Here is a 17,014-nt window from a genome sequence, read left to right as displayed (position 1 = left end):
AGGGAGGGCAAATGGGAGAAGGGAGTCACTAGAAATAAGCACTTTTGAGAAGGGACAAGGTCAATTGTAGGGAAAAAAATAAGGGGGAATAGAGTAGGACAGAGGGCAATATAATTAGTACTACACAACATGATTATTATGGAAGTCTTTTGCAAAAGAACATTTATTTAGTATGTATTGAATTGCTTCCCTTCTCAGTGGGGTGGGGGAAGGAGGAGGGGAAGGAGAGAAGTTGGAATTCAAAGTATTAGAAACAAATGTTGAGAATTTTTATTGCATATAACTGGGAAATAAGAACTACAGAGAATGGGGTATAGAAACTTATCTTGCCCTATAAGAAAAGAGAGGAGATGGGGATAAGGGAAGGGTGGGGTGTGATAGAAGGGAGGGTACACTGAGGGAAGGAGTAATCAGAAAGCAAAGTATTAAGAAGCAGGGGGAGGGGAGTGATGGGGAGAAAAACTGGACATGTTACAAAGTGAGGTGAAAGCAATTAGTATTAAAACAATTGACTCAATTAATTACTGAGAATAAATCAATGACATCTTTAGTTTGGGGAAAAGAATTTCAGTCTAAATTTCCTAGAGGAAGGTAACCTTGGATAAAATTTGGCACTGATGGAAAAGTTAAGGTTTTAATGGTAAATTTGGTTTTATGATTGCTATTTAATCAGGGACTAGAACATGTATAGAAAGGCATGTAGGCCACTTAAGACTTGCCTCAAAAGATGTTCCTTAGCCAAAGTGAAATTATAATCATATTTGAAACCTGGTTATTGGAACTTGCCATTTTTTAGTTGCTATGGGACTATTAAGTGACTCTTCTTCTGAGTCTACCTCCAGGCATGGGTAGCAAGAAAGGAGATCTGAGCCTCCAACCCATGATGTCAGTAAGCTGGTGAGATGCTGGTATGAACTGCAAAAGGTGATCTCATGGGAAGGGTGGGAGAGCGGCTGTTCAGCCTGGGCTGAGGTAGGATTCTCCTGACTCAATTTCCCCACTGACACCTGGCAGAACTTAAGCCTGACTGAATACAAGTGGATAATCTACTCCTGCCTGGAACTGACATGAAGTTGGGGAGATACTGTATCCCTGCAATGCCCCTACTCTTGGTGGCAATTTCCTATAGTCAAAAGGTTTGCAAGCTTAATACTAGATCTATTCAATTATGGATTGTTGGTAGGGGGACATCCGAGGCTGTCTAAAATTAAGCTATTAGGCATAGGACTTTAGACCAACAACAATAAATTGGGTCCTTTAATTCTTAGTAATAATGTGGAGACAATTAGGTCAAGAGCTTGTGAAGTTAGCAACTTAATTATTATTTGTGTCTCAATTGGTTAATGCTAAAAAAATTCTTTTGTGGTCATATTATAAATGCTTTCAAAAGAAGTATCACCTGACCAAAAGTTTGAATTGTTTTATCTATTATAAACTGTGTTAAAAAATGAAAAATTAAAATAAGAAAAAAAAGACCTCATGTTAAGGCCTGGTCACCTAAATGTCAATGGCATAAAATGAAGTCAACATATAGTTCTGATACTAGCTATAGCAAATCTGTGGTGTATCTGTGTTTTGAGAGCTTTGGAACACGTACCTTCACCCATCCTCCTGGATGAGGCCATCTCCAGACTTCCTGACCTATATCTTACCACTGATCCAGTTGGCTCTGGAGGAGAAAGTGAGGCTGGTGATCTTGCACAGCCCTGCCTCACTATAATCCAATTAACTTGCATGTCATGGCATCACCTTCCTGATGTCATGGTCCTCTTCATGAACAAAGGACAGACCAACAACAACACCTTCCTGGAAGAGCTGCTGCATCACAGTTTAGCTCAAGTTCTTGTTAGGCAGAAACAAAGGAAAATGTCAAACAAGCTTTACAAACCATTTAGAGTGAATCGCCAGAGTTCCCTTTAAGTACATTAAGAACCAGATAACACTGTACACTTCTTTTTTAGAAAGACACTCCTTAGAAGTTGTTCCCACTTTGGTGCCAATTTTTTTTGTTTTTCTTTATGATTTATGCTTTTGTCTGATTCATATCCTTACAATACTAGCTTTAGTAACCTACTGCAAAGCTTGAAAGTGCAGTATGTTTGTTACTGCAGAAGCATCTACATTTTTCAAATTTTAATATTTATTCCTCAACATCCAAACTGTGCCAGTAGTTCTTGAATATTAAAATAATATACAAATGAGGTTAACTATATTGGAAAAATGAAGATGCCAAAACAACCATGTTACCAGGTGGAAGGGAGTTGTCCGAAAAGGAAGAAAGCAAACATGTTCACTTGGAGGGAATGTGGTTCAAGTCTTTGGATTAAAACTAAACAACACAAAAATCCCAAATATTCCCCAGAGAAGCTGATTGTCATGGAATATCCAGGAAACATCCTTCTTCAATCAAAGGGACTTTAAAAACCCCATTCCAAATATTTAAAAGTCCACAGCTACCAGGATGCCAGTAAGTGGCAATCAGCAGTCAGAAGAGGGAGGATATCTATAGGTACATCTTTCAGCATAGCATCTTTAGCTTTTGGTTGACTAGGAAAAACGACTGGTGTACCAGACGTACTATTAAGGGTAAGGGTGGAAGAGTATGCAGACGTTACCCACGTGTCTGTGAGAAGGCTTCATGGCTAGGAAATTTCCTAACCAGTACATAAATTCTAGGACATAGCTCTTTCTCTTTTCTCAATATTAAAAATAACTGAATTTTTTTAAAAAATCATACAAGTAGATACAGTCACAAAAGAAAGTTGTATGGCAAGGACCACACACACAAACACACACAGACACACACAGACACATACACATACCATAAAGACAATGCTATTTGTTCAATTTGTTACACAAGACTGGAGAACCTGTTAACCTTAAAAGGCCTAGAAAAATACCACACTTGTTTATGAACTACCTGCCTTTAAGACCATACTTTGAATCTTTCCTTTCTTTTCCTTTTTTTCTTTCCTTTCTTTTCTCCTCCCCCTCCTCCTTCTCTTCCTCCTTCTCTTTCTCCTTCTCCTTTTCCTTCTCATCCTTCTCCTTCTTCTCCTCCTCTTCCTTCTTCTTCTCCTTCTTCCTTTTCTTCTTCTTCTTCTCCTTCTCCTCATCCTCCTCTTCCTTCTTCCATGTTACAATTGGAGAATTTCCACATCCATCTTTAAGCATTTTGCATTTCTTTGCCAATCTTACAGCCAAGTATCTTGTTCCAGTCAATTTTGGTGTGGACAACTGAACACTGCTGGCACAAGGTCTAGAATGTGGTGTCTGACATTGTCTGATAGTTCTTACTAATCAAAGTCTAATATTCATTTATGGCATGTTCTATGATTTTAATAAATTCCTTGGCAGTTTATACATCATCATTAACATTTACTGAATCCTGTACATCTTTGTGAATAACCAACTGATCATTGCCAGTAATGGACCTGAATCTTTAGTATTTCAGCCATCTGAGTCATAGGTGGTATTATGGTAAACTTTCACTCTGATATCTAACAATGATTCCAGAAGTTTTTAGGCTGAAGTTAGTGGCTGTCAACGTAGGTAATAATAGTCTTCTGCCCACCTGCACTTTTAGCACAAACAATACAGAAGCCACTGGAATATTGATCTTTCACATAGGCCCTTAATGCACTGTCACAGGATTTTTTCCATGACTTCAGAGCTCCATCGGTGTCCTCAGGTTGAGGGTCACTTGCTTGTTCCTATAAGTGATCTAACTTAGAGGACTGAGCCAAGATGGTGAAGTAACAGCACAGAATTTCTAGAGCGCTCTCCCCAAGTCCAGCCAATACCTGTAAAAAATGACTCTAAACAAATTCTGGAGCCACAGAACCCACAGAATGACAAAGTAAAGCAAATCTCCAGCCCAAGACAGCCTGGAAGGTCACCAGGAAGTGCCTAACATGCCACACTGAGAGCAGAGCACAGTCCAGTGTGGACCACGCCAACATAGAGGGGACCTAAGCAGGCCTTGGGAGGACTGAACCTCTGGTACCTGTGGCAGTTTCCAGACTTGACTATCCCAAAATTTTGAGGACAAGTTGGAAGGTCAATAGAAAAAACCTTTGGAACCTGTGTAAGAGAGTAGAGTGGTCCGGCCCCACCCCCAGGGCAGCAGAGTGGGGAGGGAGTAGAGGAACTTGTGGCAGCCACAACAGCAGGAGTAGTAGCAGCCACAGTTTCTGTGGGCTCTAGGCCCACAGATTGTGGGGGGATCAAGCAGCTAACAGTACACATCCCCCACCCCCAACCCCATTGGAAGCAGAGAACCACCTTGACAAAATGGCTGGGGAAATGAGCAAAAACAGGAATAAAGAATCAGACTATAGAATCTTACTTTGGTGACAAGGAAGACCAAAACATGCAGACAGAAGACAACAAAGTCAAAGTTCTTTCACTGAAAGTCTCCAAGAAAAATATGAATTGATCTCAGGCCATGGAACAGTTCAAAAAGTATTTTGCGAATCAAGTAAGAGAAGTAGAGCAAAAATTTGGAAGAGAAATGAGAGTGATGCAAGAAAATCGTGAAAAACAAGTCAACTACTTGATAAAGGAGACCCCAAAAATGCTGAAGAAAATAATACTTTAAAAAAGACTGTCAAATGACTAAAGACATGCAAAAAGCCAATGAGGAGAAGAATGCCCTAAAAGCAAAATTGGCCAGATGGAAAAGGAAATCGAAAGGCTCACTGAAGAAAATAATTCCTTAAAGATTAGAGTGGAGCAAATAGAAGCTTTATGAAAAATCAAGAAATTATAAAAGAAAAACAAAGGAATGAAAAAATAGCAGACAATGTGAAATATCTCATTGGAAAAACAATTGATCTGGAAAATAGATCCAGGAGAGATAATTTAAAAATTATGGGTCTACCTGAAAGTCATGATCAAACAAAGAGCCTAGACATCATCTTCCAAGAAATTATCAAGGAGAACTGCCCTGATATCCTAGAACCAGAGGGTAAAATAAATATTGAAAGAATCCACCAATCACCTCCTGAAAGAGATTCCAAAACAAAAACTCCTAGGAATATTGTAGCCAAATTCCAGAGCTCCCAGGTTAAGAAGAAAATGCTGCAAGCAGCCAGAAAGAAATAATTCAAGTATTGTGGAAATACAATCAGGATAACACAAGATCTATCAACTTCTATATTAAGGGATCATAGGGCTTGGAATATGATATTCCAGAGGTCAAAGGAGTTAGGATTAAAAACAAGACTCACCTATCCAGCAAAACTGAGTATAATACTTCAGGGGGAAAAATGATCATTCAGTGAAATAGAGGACTTTCAAGCATTCTTGATGAAAAGACCAGAGCTGAGTAGAAAATCTGACTTTTAAACACAAGAATCAAGAGAAGCATGAAAAGGCAAACAGGAAAGAGAAATCATAAGAGACATACTAAAGTTGAACCGTTTACATTCCTACATGAAAAGATCATACTTGTAACTGTTGAAACTTTTCTCAGTATTTGGATAGTTAGAGGGATTAGACACATATAGACAGAGGGCACAGGGTGAGTTGAATAGGAAGGGATGATTTCTAAAAAAAATAAAATTAAGAGATGAGAGAGGAATACATTGGGAGGAGAAAGGGAGAAATAGAATAGGGCAAATTATCTCTCACATAAAAGAGGCAAGAAAAAGCTTTTTCAAAGGAGAGGAAGAGGGGGGAGGTGAGGGGAAAACTGAACCTTACTCCAATCACATTTGGCTTAAGGAGGGAATAACATACACACTCAATTTGCTATGAAAGTCTAGCTTACACTATAGGACAGTAGGGGGAAAAGTGATAAACATGGGATGGGAGGATGATAGAAGGGAGGGCAAATGAAAGGAGGGAGTAATTAGAAGTAAACACTTTTGAGGAGGGGCAGAGTCAAAAGAGAGAATAGAATAAATGGGGAGTAGGATAAGATGGAGGGAAATATAGGTAGTCTTTAACAACATGACTTTTATGGAAGACTTTTTCATAACTACACATGTATAATATATATTGAATTGCTAGCCTTCTCAGTGGGGATGGGTGGGGAGAGAGGAAGGGATATAAGTTGGAACTCAAAGTTTTAAAAACAAATGTTAAAAATTGTTTTTACATGCAATTGGGAAATAAGATATACAGGTAATATACAGATATATATATGTATATATATATATATATATATATATATATATATGTAATATACAGGGATATAGAAATCTATCTTGCCCTACAAGAAAATAGAGGAGATGAGGATAAGGGAAGGGAGAATTGTGAAAGGAGGGCAAATTGGAGGTGGGGTTGGAGGGGAGATATGGGGAGAAAATTTGAAACTCAAAATCTTGTGGAAATGAATGCTGAAAATGAAAATTAAATAAATAAGTTTTTAAAAAAATGACCAAACTTATAGGAAACTTTATTTCTTGGCTTTAAAAACCTGCCACTACCCAGATCATCATGTTCTGTAATTAAGACCTGATCGTCACATCCTTCTGTCTTCACTGGAGTGAACTGATCCATATTATACTGGGCAAATGCGTGAGCTGCCCCTTCCCTGGGTGTCATTAAACACTTCATTAAATTCTCCTGGGGAAGCATGAGTGATAAACTTGGCAGCTCTCTGCATCTTGTCCTCCTCCAACACCCAATTCTTGAGGTCCGCCATCTTGTTTCTTTTCATGAAAAAAATGAAGGGTTTGGATTCAATGATCCTTATGGTGTCTTTCAGGTCTGAAATTCTATGAAGGGGTCTTTAGCTCAAGTATATATTCAGTTTCCAAAAGGGAGCTGTCAGTCCAGAGGAGAGTTGGGGGAGTAATATTTCAGGGGGAAAAAAAGTTAAAACTATGAGCAAAAGATGAAAATCTGTGGAGAAGCAAATTTAGGTTCAATATAAGGAAATGCTCTCTATAATAATCAGAGCCATCAAAAAAAGAAATAGCCTTCCTCAGGAGCCTGTCCCCCCAATACTTCTACAGAGGTTGGATGCTCAATTCCAAGGATTTTGAGGCAAAATTTTTTTTCTTCTGTATTAGTTGAAATAATCTCTGAATTACCTACCAATTAACTCAGAGATTCTGTGATCGTAGCAATCCAGACATATGTTAGAGCTCTTACTCTCTCTCTCTGCCAGAAGCATAGCAGCTGGTAAAGTCTTGATTTACCTTTGATACTAATTTCATTCTTCAAAAGGCTGAATGAGAAAGTCAACTCATATTTCAGGTGAGCAGGCTCTCTGGGTCTGGGGTCAAAAGACCTGTTGTTCAAAGCTCATCTCTTACACTATCTGTCTGACCTTGGGCACAAGTCACTTAATGTTCTGAGGCCTCAGTTTCCTCAACTATAGGGTGGGGGGAGAAAGGGGAAATTGGACTAGATGATTTCTGAGTCCCTTCCAGCTTTAGGTTGATGATTCTGCAACCTGAGATCTTATGACATATATGTGCATGTGTATGTTTACTTGTATGTATATGTATATAATGTATATATACATGCATGTATACATTGTGCATATTATCTATATCTATCTATCTAATTTGTTTAACAGGAGCCCCAGATTTTGGGAAACTGAATTTCAAAGAGTTTAGAGAAAAGTTACATAGGATCTCTCTGTCTCAAATTCTGTAGGGAAAAGTGTTAGCAGTCTAGGAGGCAGGGGAGCTGAACTGTGAAAACAGGAAAGAACTCACTGCCACTAAGGGTCCTAAGGAAAGTATCAGCCTCTCTGTCACTCTAAAAGAGAGTGTTCCTAAAAAATATTCCTCAGGCTACAGCTAAAAAAGATGGCTGTGTTGGACGAAAGAAAGAGGCAAAGGGCTGGTGTGTCAAGCTGAAATCCCTTTGGAGAGGATAATTTCTCTCAGCTAACAGGAGAGGAACTATTCAACAGAGGATTTCCTTCTAAGATCAAGCAAGGGACTCTGAAGGTTTATTTTGCTTCACAATAGATAAGCTCTCTAGGTGTGTAGCAGGGTCAAGGACTACACAACTGGGAACCACACAATCTGTTGGTAGTGCATAGAGTTCATTCAGTTGGAGGCCAATGTTCAATGGCAGATTCTATAGTAAAAATACAGCTTACCTTCTGTGATGATTTAAACATCCAGTCCTTTGAAAGAAAGTGTATTAGCACATGAATAGCATATTAGGACATTAGTGAGGCATACCAGGTAAGCTGTGGCCTACATTTCAGGTAGGGTTTCTTTGGTCATCTGACCAGGCAGGGTTTATAGTCTCTGAGTCAATGGAAAAAGGTAACCTTTCGGAAATGATGAGCAAGATAGAACTAGACCAAGAGAGGTAGGCTGGAGAATCACTCTCCAAGAGCAGTGGTCTCTAAACTTTTCTGATTGTGACCCCCATTAAATTTTTGAGTACTCCCCTAAATGTACATATATACATATTTTAACATATTCATTAATTATTTAATGTATATAGACAAAAAGAAAAAATTTTAAAGCATGAGATGAAATACCATTTGACCTTCACAATAACTTGCAAGGTAGGTACTCTTATTGTTCCCATTTTACAGATAAGGTAACTGAGGCTATGAGAAGTAGTGTTAAGTAAGTAACCTTACACCATAATGACCAATAATATATCATCAAAACAAGATAGGAGTCAGTTTGGCAGCTGAGTGAAGGATGAGTCAGAGGGAGAGACTTGAGGCAGAGAGCCCCATTAGGAGCGTGCTACCATAGTTCATGTGAGGAGCGATGGAGATTTGAATAACCGTGATGGCTGGTGACTGGAGAGAAGATATGTGGGGTGAGGGGAAGTAAGGAATGGGAAATGACACAGAGGTTGTGAACCTGAGGAACAAAAGAGAGTGGCAGCCTTGGCAAAAAATATGGAAAGTCAAGACGGGGGAGGATTTGACAGGAAAGGAAGCATAATGAGATGTGTAATGAAAATAGATACACAGCTATGGCTACTCATTGTGCTGGACTCACTCTCCACTGAAAACAAAAAAAGGGAGGGGACTCTTATTCTCCAACCATTGCCTAGGAATATGGAGCCTGACAAGGGATTTGTGCCACTGCCAGAGGGAACGTGGGAAAGACTAGATCTGGGTACTTTGGATGTTGGGGAGAATATGGCCTGCGCAGCTGCTGGTGAGAATGCCTGGTTAGCAGTTAAGTTAGTGAGGTCTCTGTGTTCAAAGGAAAAAAGGGAGGGACTGGAAGCTTACACAGCCACAAGAGACTATGGCTGTGGTTAGGGGAATAGTTTGAGGACAATAATGGATGAAGGGAGGGTGGTTATGCTGGAAACAAGATCCCCCAGTTGGCTTTTGTGGAGAAGGTGGAGTGCTATGTATATTACCACTCCTCAGCTAGTTATGGTTTAATGTCCTGCTGCGGATCCATGGGCTCCATGCCAGAAGTTACCACGCTAGAGCCCAATGCCTTTAAGGTATGGCCATACTGTTCCCACTTGGAGCCATGTTTGGATGCCAAAGTTCTGGCCCAGTGGTACAGGCAATACCATTGTCACCTCCACTATAAATCAAGGCAAATTGTATCCCCTAGATCATACCACTTAAGTCCTGGATAGAGAGTTGCCTAACATCCCTTTACATGAACATGTCTCATGGAAAGTTCTTGAATGTAAGAGTAAGAAGTTTTTGAGAGAGAGGACCATACCAGGGGAAAAGACTAAGAGAAAATAAGGTAAAGTATATCCCACTTGAATGAACCCTGAAAATGGAAATGTTGGAATAACCTTTCATAGAAAGCACAGGGGGATTTATTAATAGAGGCTATAGAGAGTACTGGTCACAATTGAATGTCATATGACCCTAGAATATTAGGAAGATCTTGGCCATGGTGCTTTGGTAGGTGAAGAAGCATGACTTAATGGATAGGGTGCTGGATTGAGAGTCAGGAAGACCTAGATTCCAGTCCTACTTCCAACGCCTAGTAGCTATGTGACTCCTCCTCCTGGGCAATTCCCTGAATCTCTCTGTGTCTCGGTTTCTCCATCTATGTAATGAAAGGGCTGAACCCGATAATTTTAAATCTATGATCCCATGATCCTTCCTTCCAATATAATCATCTCCACAGCTACAGCATAAGAAGTTATGTAAGGAACATCAGCCCAGAGGTATGGGTTCTCCTTGCCTACAGGCAGCCTCAAAATTCCATTTTCATCCACATCATTCCTTTCTGACAGCTCTCTTTGTCTTTCCCCTCAGAATAATCAAGGTTTGTGATATCAGAATTCCATTCTGGAGAATTTCTCAGGCCTCTTGGCCTGACTTCCAAGTCTAAGAGTCAAGCAAGTTGAACTGGGAAGGGAGCAGGCAGTTGGGTGGCACAGTGGATAGAGTTCTAGGTCTGGTGTCAGCAAGACTCATCTTCCTGAGTTAAAACTTATGCAACTCTGAGCAAGTCACTTAACTCTGTTTGCCTCAGTTCCTCATCTATAAAATGAGCTGGAGAAGGAAACCACCTTGATATCTCTGCCAAGAAAACCTAAACAGAGCCATACAGAGTCGAACACAACTGAATTGACTGAACAATAAACAACTCCCAGTGTTATGGTATGACTATGAGTCATGGAACATGGGAAGGTACACAGTGGGTGGGAACAGGCTGAAGCTTATAACAAATGAGGAACTATAAGGAAAAATTGGAGGAAAGGATATCATCAGAGAAGTAGCCAAGGTTAACAAGAAGACAGGCTACTTCCATGAGGAGAGCAAGGGATTACCGGTGGGCAACACATCTGGTGTACTGATATCCCACAAGGTGGGTGGCCATGCCTGTGTAGCCAGTCTTATCAATGGCAGGAATATCCATAGTGATTACATGGATCACAGATCCATGTAAATATGTGAGTCATCAACAAATTTAATAAGTGTGCCTTCTTTGTCTTTATCTTAGTCACTGATTTTTTTTTAAATCAATATTTATAAAGGATTTACAAGGTCGTGAAGTGTTTTCCACTGATTGTCTCCTTTGATCTTCACAGTTAGCCTATAAGTCAGGTACTATAGTATTGTCCCCATTTTACGGATGAGAAAATCAAGGTTTAGAGGAGTGGAGTTGCTTTCCCATTGTACCACAACTTATAAGAATTAAGAGGCCATCAGTTCCATTCCCAGTCCACCTACTATACCAGACAGCCAACACAGAACCACGACTACGATCAAGGATCCACTCCACCAAAGATCTTCCTCCCAGTTGACATAAGTGACTAACTCTTTGGGTCTGGTCATTTGTCCAGTTCTAAATTCACTTAACTGTGCCATCTAGCCCATATCTCCCCATCAGCTCTGGAAATGGACAGATCTTGTGTCAATTTTCAAGAAAGGAGAAGCAGCTTAATTCCATAAAATTAAGAACAAATTCTAGACTGCATCACTAAAAGGATAGTGATAGGTGACCACTACAAACCAGCATGGGTTCATTAAGAAAAAGTTATCACAGATTAACTTTATTTTCTTTTCAGGCAACATGGTCTAATAGAGACAGAAAGGGATAGAATCAAGGACCAAATTAGAGGGATTAGCCTCAGTAAGTAAAAGGGCTGCTTTGACACTAAAAAGAGAGAATGATTGAAGACATTGAGAGATTTATGGGAGTGAGGGAACAGATTTTAAAGAGCTCAAGATAGATGGCCTCAATCTTGAAATAATTTGCCCAAAGTAAGATGGATACATGGGTCTGGAGTCAAGACAAAAGAGAAGTTTTAAAATATACCTTATGGGAATGTGGGTCAAAAAGAAATGAATAAAAGGCTAACTGTATAATAAAAAGGGTCTAGTTAAAGTCAACTACCATAATCAACAAGGTTTTGTTATTCCCTCTGGCAATATTTGACCATCTAGGAATAGGAACAGACAAGGTAGGTGATGGGGTTAACTCAAGCTAGAGTAGTATTAGGATGGTGATCATTGCAGAAGGTCAAAGGAGCAAGCATAGGGGTCATTAAATCATCAAAAATGACTAACTGTAGAATCAAGGTTGGGTAGAATTGGATACTAGACTGAATACTAGAAATCAATCTGAAATTGAAAAGAACAAGTTTGGGCTATCCACTTCCAGAAAGAGAATTGATGAATTCTGAGTGCAAAGTGAAGTATAATTTTCTAACTTATTTTTTACAAAAAGACTAATATGGAAATATGTTATGTATGATTTCACATGTATAATTGATATTATATTGCGTGCCTTCTCAGTGGGTCAGGGAAGGGATGGGAGAGGGAGAAGAGAGAGAGAGAATTTGGAAATTAAAATTTAAAAAGAAAAGAATGTTAAAATAAATAATAAATTTTAATTTAAAATTTTTAAAAATGAGATTAATATAGAAAGAGCGAGTTTGGGAGAAATCTGAAAATGACTATGTGTCTTGAGTTTTGGCTTATAAAACATGATCACTATAATCATTCAGGTGAGAAATGCTAGGACGAGGCATCTATAGATCCAGTGAAGACAAGGCACATTAAGGCTGGATGGAGAGGGGGGCAGTATTACGGGAAGCAAGGCAGAAAGTGAAGGCACTGACACCACCCCTTATCTCCACTCCATTCCCCCTTGGGAACCCAGGTCTGTTTGGCCCAGAGCCAACGTGGATGAACCCTGCCTCCCATCCCCTGGTACCGCCCCCAGAAGGACATTTCCTTCCGTCTCTGACAGAAGGATTAATAAGTGACCAAGAAGTCATCACCAAGGCTTAAAAGGTACTGGAGAGAGGTCGGGGTAGAAGCTGGGTAGGTAAGAGAAGGAGAAATACCAGAAACAGACTGGAAGGTACCATGAAGGTTCCAGCACTCCCTGTGGTGGTTGCTTCCATGCTTTTGATGTTGGCACAGAACACCCAGTCAGTCATCATCAAGGTGAGACCTGGCTCCAGCCCTGCCCCCATAATAAGGCTCTGCAGGGGGAGGAGGGAGAGACAATCATTATGTACCATCCGTACTGGGAGGAGAGGAGCAAGGAGAGAAAGGGAGTTTTCTGTGGAAAGACAGGATCCTGGACGTTAGCATAGGGATGGGAAGGGGTAAGAAGAGAACCACAGGGACACAAGAGTGAAGTCAGATACCCCTTGCACCTATGCCCTGGGGGAGGCCAGAGCCACCTGTGCTGCTGGTCTGAGCTGAGCCACCTGGCAGTGTGGGCAGTGTCAGCACCCTTGGTCTTCTGCCATATACCCATTCCTAGGACAGGTCTGGGCTCTGCTCTCCTTTTTCCTTCTCTGATAAACAAGGAGGGGAGGGGCCAGTACAGCCTGGATCTGGCCATACTAAATAAATGTCCTTCTACCAAGGTCCAGTGACACTGAGGCTTTGCTGCTTAGGAGACTCATGCCAATAGACTGCCCCACCCCATGTTCTCACACATTCATCTTCAGCCTCCTCCCTGATTCTTCTCAGAGGCAGTTAGGTGGCATAGTGGTGAATGACTTGGAGTCAGAAGGTCCTGAGTTCAAATCCAGCCTCAGACTCTGTGACTCTGAGATTCACTCTAAGTCTCTGTTTCCTCATCTGTAAAGTGGGAGGGATAACCACACCTATCTCCCTGGTTTGCTGAGAGATAGTATATTTAAAGTGTTTGGCAAACTTTGACGCCTTTACTCTTTGCAGGTCAGGGGCTGGCCTCTGGGGGGAAGGGCAGGGATAGGTTTGGAGGCAGTGATAGTGGAAGGAAGGGGAGTGGTTCCCAGGAACATCCTTCCTTCCCTAGATCCTGAGTGTGGGGGGCTAGATCCCTTATTCAAGCGTAGGAATCCTCTACCCCCCTAAAGGGAAAGACCTGGAGGAGGGAGAGGGCATGAGCCATAGGATCTTAGATTTAGGGTCGGAAGGGACCTAAGAGGCTGAGTTTAATCCCTCGCAGAGGAAGCTGATGCCAAGAGATGTTGCATGACTTTCCCAGGGTTACATGGCTAGTATGTGGGGTTTAAACCCAGATCTTCCTGAAATCCAAACTCAGGGCCCTAACCAGTGCACCACCTCATCCTTCCTGGGGAAAGAAGACAGCTTCTCCCCATCCTTAAATCTGCTGAGGTGGCCCTGAGGTGGCCCAGGGTTCTAGGTGTCCTGGGTTCTTCCTTCTAAGAGCATACCGAGAATGTGTCACTTGGCTAGGAACATCTACAGTGCCCAGGCTTCCCAGCTCACCCATTCCCTGCTCCCCAGTCCTGTCCCCGGAGCACCCCTATTGGGCAGAGGGCTGAAACCTAGAGAGGGTCTGACCCTTCCCTTCTCTGCCTGCAGTATGATGGCCTCCAGGTGAAGCTGGAGTCTGTGAAGAAGCTGGATGAGCTCTTGGAGCAGTCTGGAGATTCAAGTTCCGAAAACAATGACCACCTCCTCCTATGCAGCAATGTACACCTACTGCCCAGGGAGCTCGGTCCTGTCTGTGAGAGGCCCGATGCTGCTGACACCTTCAAAGCCCTGAGTATGTGCCTTCCCCACCCCACATACACCAAAGATGCTTCCCCTGGGGTGGCTGAACCTGGCAGATAAGCCCCTCTTTCACCCCCTTTATTTCTCCTCATCTCATCATTTACCCGTCTGCATAATGATCAAGGAGTATTCAAATATTGTCTCTTCCACTTGTGTGGACTTGAGCAAGTCACAGCACCTCTTTTGCCTTAGTTTCTCCATCTGTATGATCTCCTAACCCTAATGTGCCTCTCCTTACCCTGCTCTTCTGTTGTCTTCAGCTCACTGCTTAGCTCTCCACATCTCCTTTTTAATCACCTCCTCTTCCTCCCCCAGACTTACTATTATCCCCCCCATCCTCTCACCTTTTCATTCTCCCTCACTTGTCTCCATCTTTCCTTATCTTCCAGGTCCTCTTCTCAACTCTCCATAGCTCATGCCTCCATACCTTTATCTCCTCCCTCCACCCTCACCCCCAATTCAGAGTTCCTCATGATCTTCAGCTTTCTCCTACTCCTGCCTAGAGGGAGCATCATATGGTGGATAGAATGTTCGACGTGGAATTGAGGAATGTCTGAGTTCAAAACTCACGGCTGCAAACTTACTAACAATGTGACCTTAAGCAAGTTACTGAACTTATACCATCTTAGCTATCATCTAGAAAACAATAGCTTTCCAGACTCCTTTTGTCTTTTACTTTGACCTTCATTTCATCCTTTCTCATCTTACTTTGAGGCTTTATTTCATCCCATCTCTTTGCTCTCTTTTGTAAAAGGTTATCTCAGCCAGCTCTCCCTGCCAGTCAGACTTCAGTCCCCTTGACCTTCAATTTTGTATTCCCTCTCCAGGAACCATCGCCTATGATGACTGTGAAATATGTGTAAATGTGGCCTGCACAGGCTGCAACTGAGACAGCATCAAGGACCCATGCCACCCCAAGGATTTGATGCTGGTTCTGCCTTATCCCCATCTTGATCTCCCTCCCTACCTCCCACCTCTTGCACATAAAGATACAAATGTCTAGAGATGGAGATCTCCACCTAGGAGACAGCCTCAGGGCCCACTTCTCAAGAGAAAGGAAAGAGCCCTGAATTCCTGTCATCTCCGTCATGCCTTCTTTCTCCAGAAGTGATGCCTGAGGGCCCTTGAAATAGCTCTCTGGTCAGGGAGTAGTGAAAGCTGAGCCAAGTTTTCTGGGGCACCAAACTGCCATCTAACCTCCAACAACTACCAGGAGCCCTCATTCCACTCTGGAGGCAATGCCTGGAGAAAGGCATAGTTGGGGAGGTCTAAGCCCCAGTTCCATGTGGGCCAGCCCAGTCCCCTTCTCTCCATATTCACTTCATACCATACTCCAGAGTAAGAAATATCCTTATGGCGATAAAAAGACCTTCTTCTCCATCACCACCATCATCATCACGGCCAGCATCAGCCTTATGTCATTTGGGGCTGGACCTTGAACAAATAAATTTAAGCAATTACAACTCCTGTGCTTGATGAAAAACTCATCAATCTGTCCAATCTGAGACAGGCTTCCTGTCATGCACCAACCTTCTGGGGCCATATTAGCCAATGAATAAAGAATTTATAAATATACTGAGAAAAAAGGAAGCCTTTTCCATTGCTGGGGGCTAAGGGAGCAGGGAGAGCCTGGAGCCTGTGTAAGCTGATGGCCTAAGAGCATCTCTTGGTTTGATGGAGAAAGCACTAAACCCTCACTAGTCAATTAGGATTAGAGAGATTAGAACAGAGGGAGCATTTCCTCTTCTCTTCCAATTAGTCCAAGAAGTCTTAATAGGCTGCCCATTGCACTTGGGGACTTTGCTAATGGCTAAGTAGTTTTCCCTTTATAGTAAGCCAAAATCTGCCTTTCTGAAACTCCTAAGCATGGCACCCAAGCGGATTGGAGGAACCAGCTGACGATGGGAGGAGTAATTTGTGGGCTGGAGGAGAGGATGCTTTTATTCATTCACATGTATATATGTGTTTTTATACTCATACATATATGTATATATACATATATACATATATATAAAATCATTTCTTCTTTCATTTACTCAACAAGTATCTAGTAACTACCAACCCAGGAAGCTGTGTAATTTTCACCTAACCCTGTATATGGTAGACAAGTTTGTAGAATAAGTGAAGGTGGTCTTCAACATCCCCCCCATCTTACTTTCATTCCTCACCCTTATCCCTAACAGCCTGGATCCCCTCACCCCTACTGTACCTTTGTGCTCTCCCCTAACTCCAATTTGGGTGGCTAGTCCTGAGTGCCAAGCTTCTCCTTCCATTCTCCCAGCATCTCATCTTCCAAAGTTCACCTTCTCCCACGCCCTTCATTTTAACATTGGCCTTCAATGTCTTTGTTCAAAATTTCCTTGGGGAGGGGGACCTTCATATCATACCACCTGGGTGGCTGTCAATTGTGCACCTGTATAAAGGCTGCCCTTCCCTAGGCATAGGCTCCCTAGTAAAGGTTGGGACAAGATTAGGGGGAAATGGATCATTGGAAAAGGAGACTGCATATAAGAATAATTGTTGTTCAGTTGTGTCCAGCTCTACATGATTTTGTCCATGGGGTTTTCTTGGTAAAGATACTGGAGAGGTTTGCCATTTCCTACTCCACCTCAT

The 17,014-nt window shown here is 41.8% G+C and overlaps 1 protein-coding gene and 1 pseudogene across 1 annotated transcript; one reads left to right on the top strand and one right to left on the bottom strand.

The window, feature by feature from the left end:
* Window positions 1–3,166: 3,166 nt before the first annotated feature.
* On the bottom strand, window positions 3,167–6,652 carry LOC140508610 (F-actin-capping protein subunit alpha-1-like; annotated as a pseudogene).
* Window positions 6,653–12,652: 6,000 nt separating this feature from the next.
* GUCA2B (guanylate cyclase activator 2B) lies at window positions 12,653–15,868 on the top strand. Its single transcript, XM_072609750.1, has 3 exons — window positions 12,653–12,829; window positions 14,210–14,393; window positions 15,229–15,868. The coding sequence occupies exons 1-3, from the start codon at window positions 12,749–12,751 to the stop codon at window positions 15,288–15,290; spliced, it is 327 nt and encodes a 108-aa protein (XP_072465851.1). The 5' UTR covers window positions 12,653–12,748; the 3' UTR covers window positions 15,291–15,868.
* The last annotated feature ends 1,146 nt before the right edge of the window (window positions 15,869–17,014 follow it).

The sequence above is a fragment of the Notamacropus eugenii genome, chromosome 5 (assembly GCF_028372415.1).
Source record: "Notamacropus eugenii isolate mMacEug1 chromosome 5, mMacEug1.pri_v2, whole genome shotgun sequence".
NCBI classification, from domain to species: domain Eukaryota; kingdom Metazoa; phylum Chordata; class Mammalia; order Diprotodontia; family Macropodidae; genus Notamacropus; species Notamacropus eugenii.
Note: the sequence above shows the minus strand (reverse complement) of the source record. Positions and strands in the feature narration are given on the sequence as shown.

Coding starts and splice junctions, on each gene's coding strand:
- GUCA2B (XM_072609750.1), top strand. CDS start 12,749: ATGAAGGTTCCAGCACTCCCTGTGGTGGTTGCTTCCATGCTTTTGATG. Junction 12,830..14,209: donor CCCAGTCAGTCATCATCAAG/GTGAGACCTGGC, acceptor CTCTGCCTGCAG/TATGATGGCCTCCAGGTGAA. Junction 14,394..15,228: donor TGACACCTTCAAAGCCCTGA/GTATGTGCCTTC, acceptor TTCCCTCTCCAG/GAACCATCGCCTATGATGAC.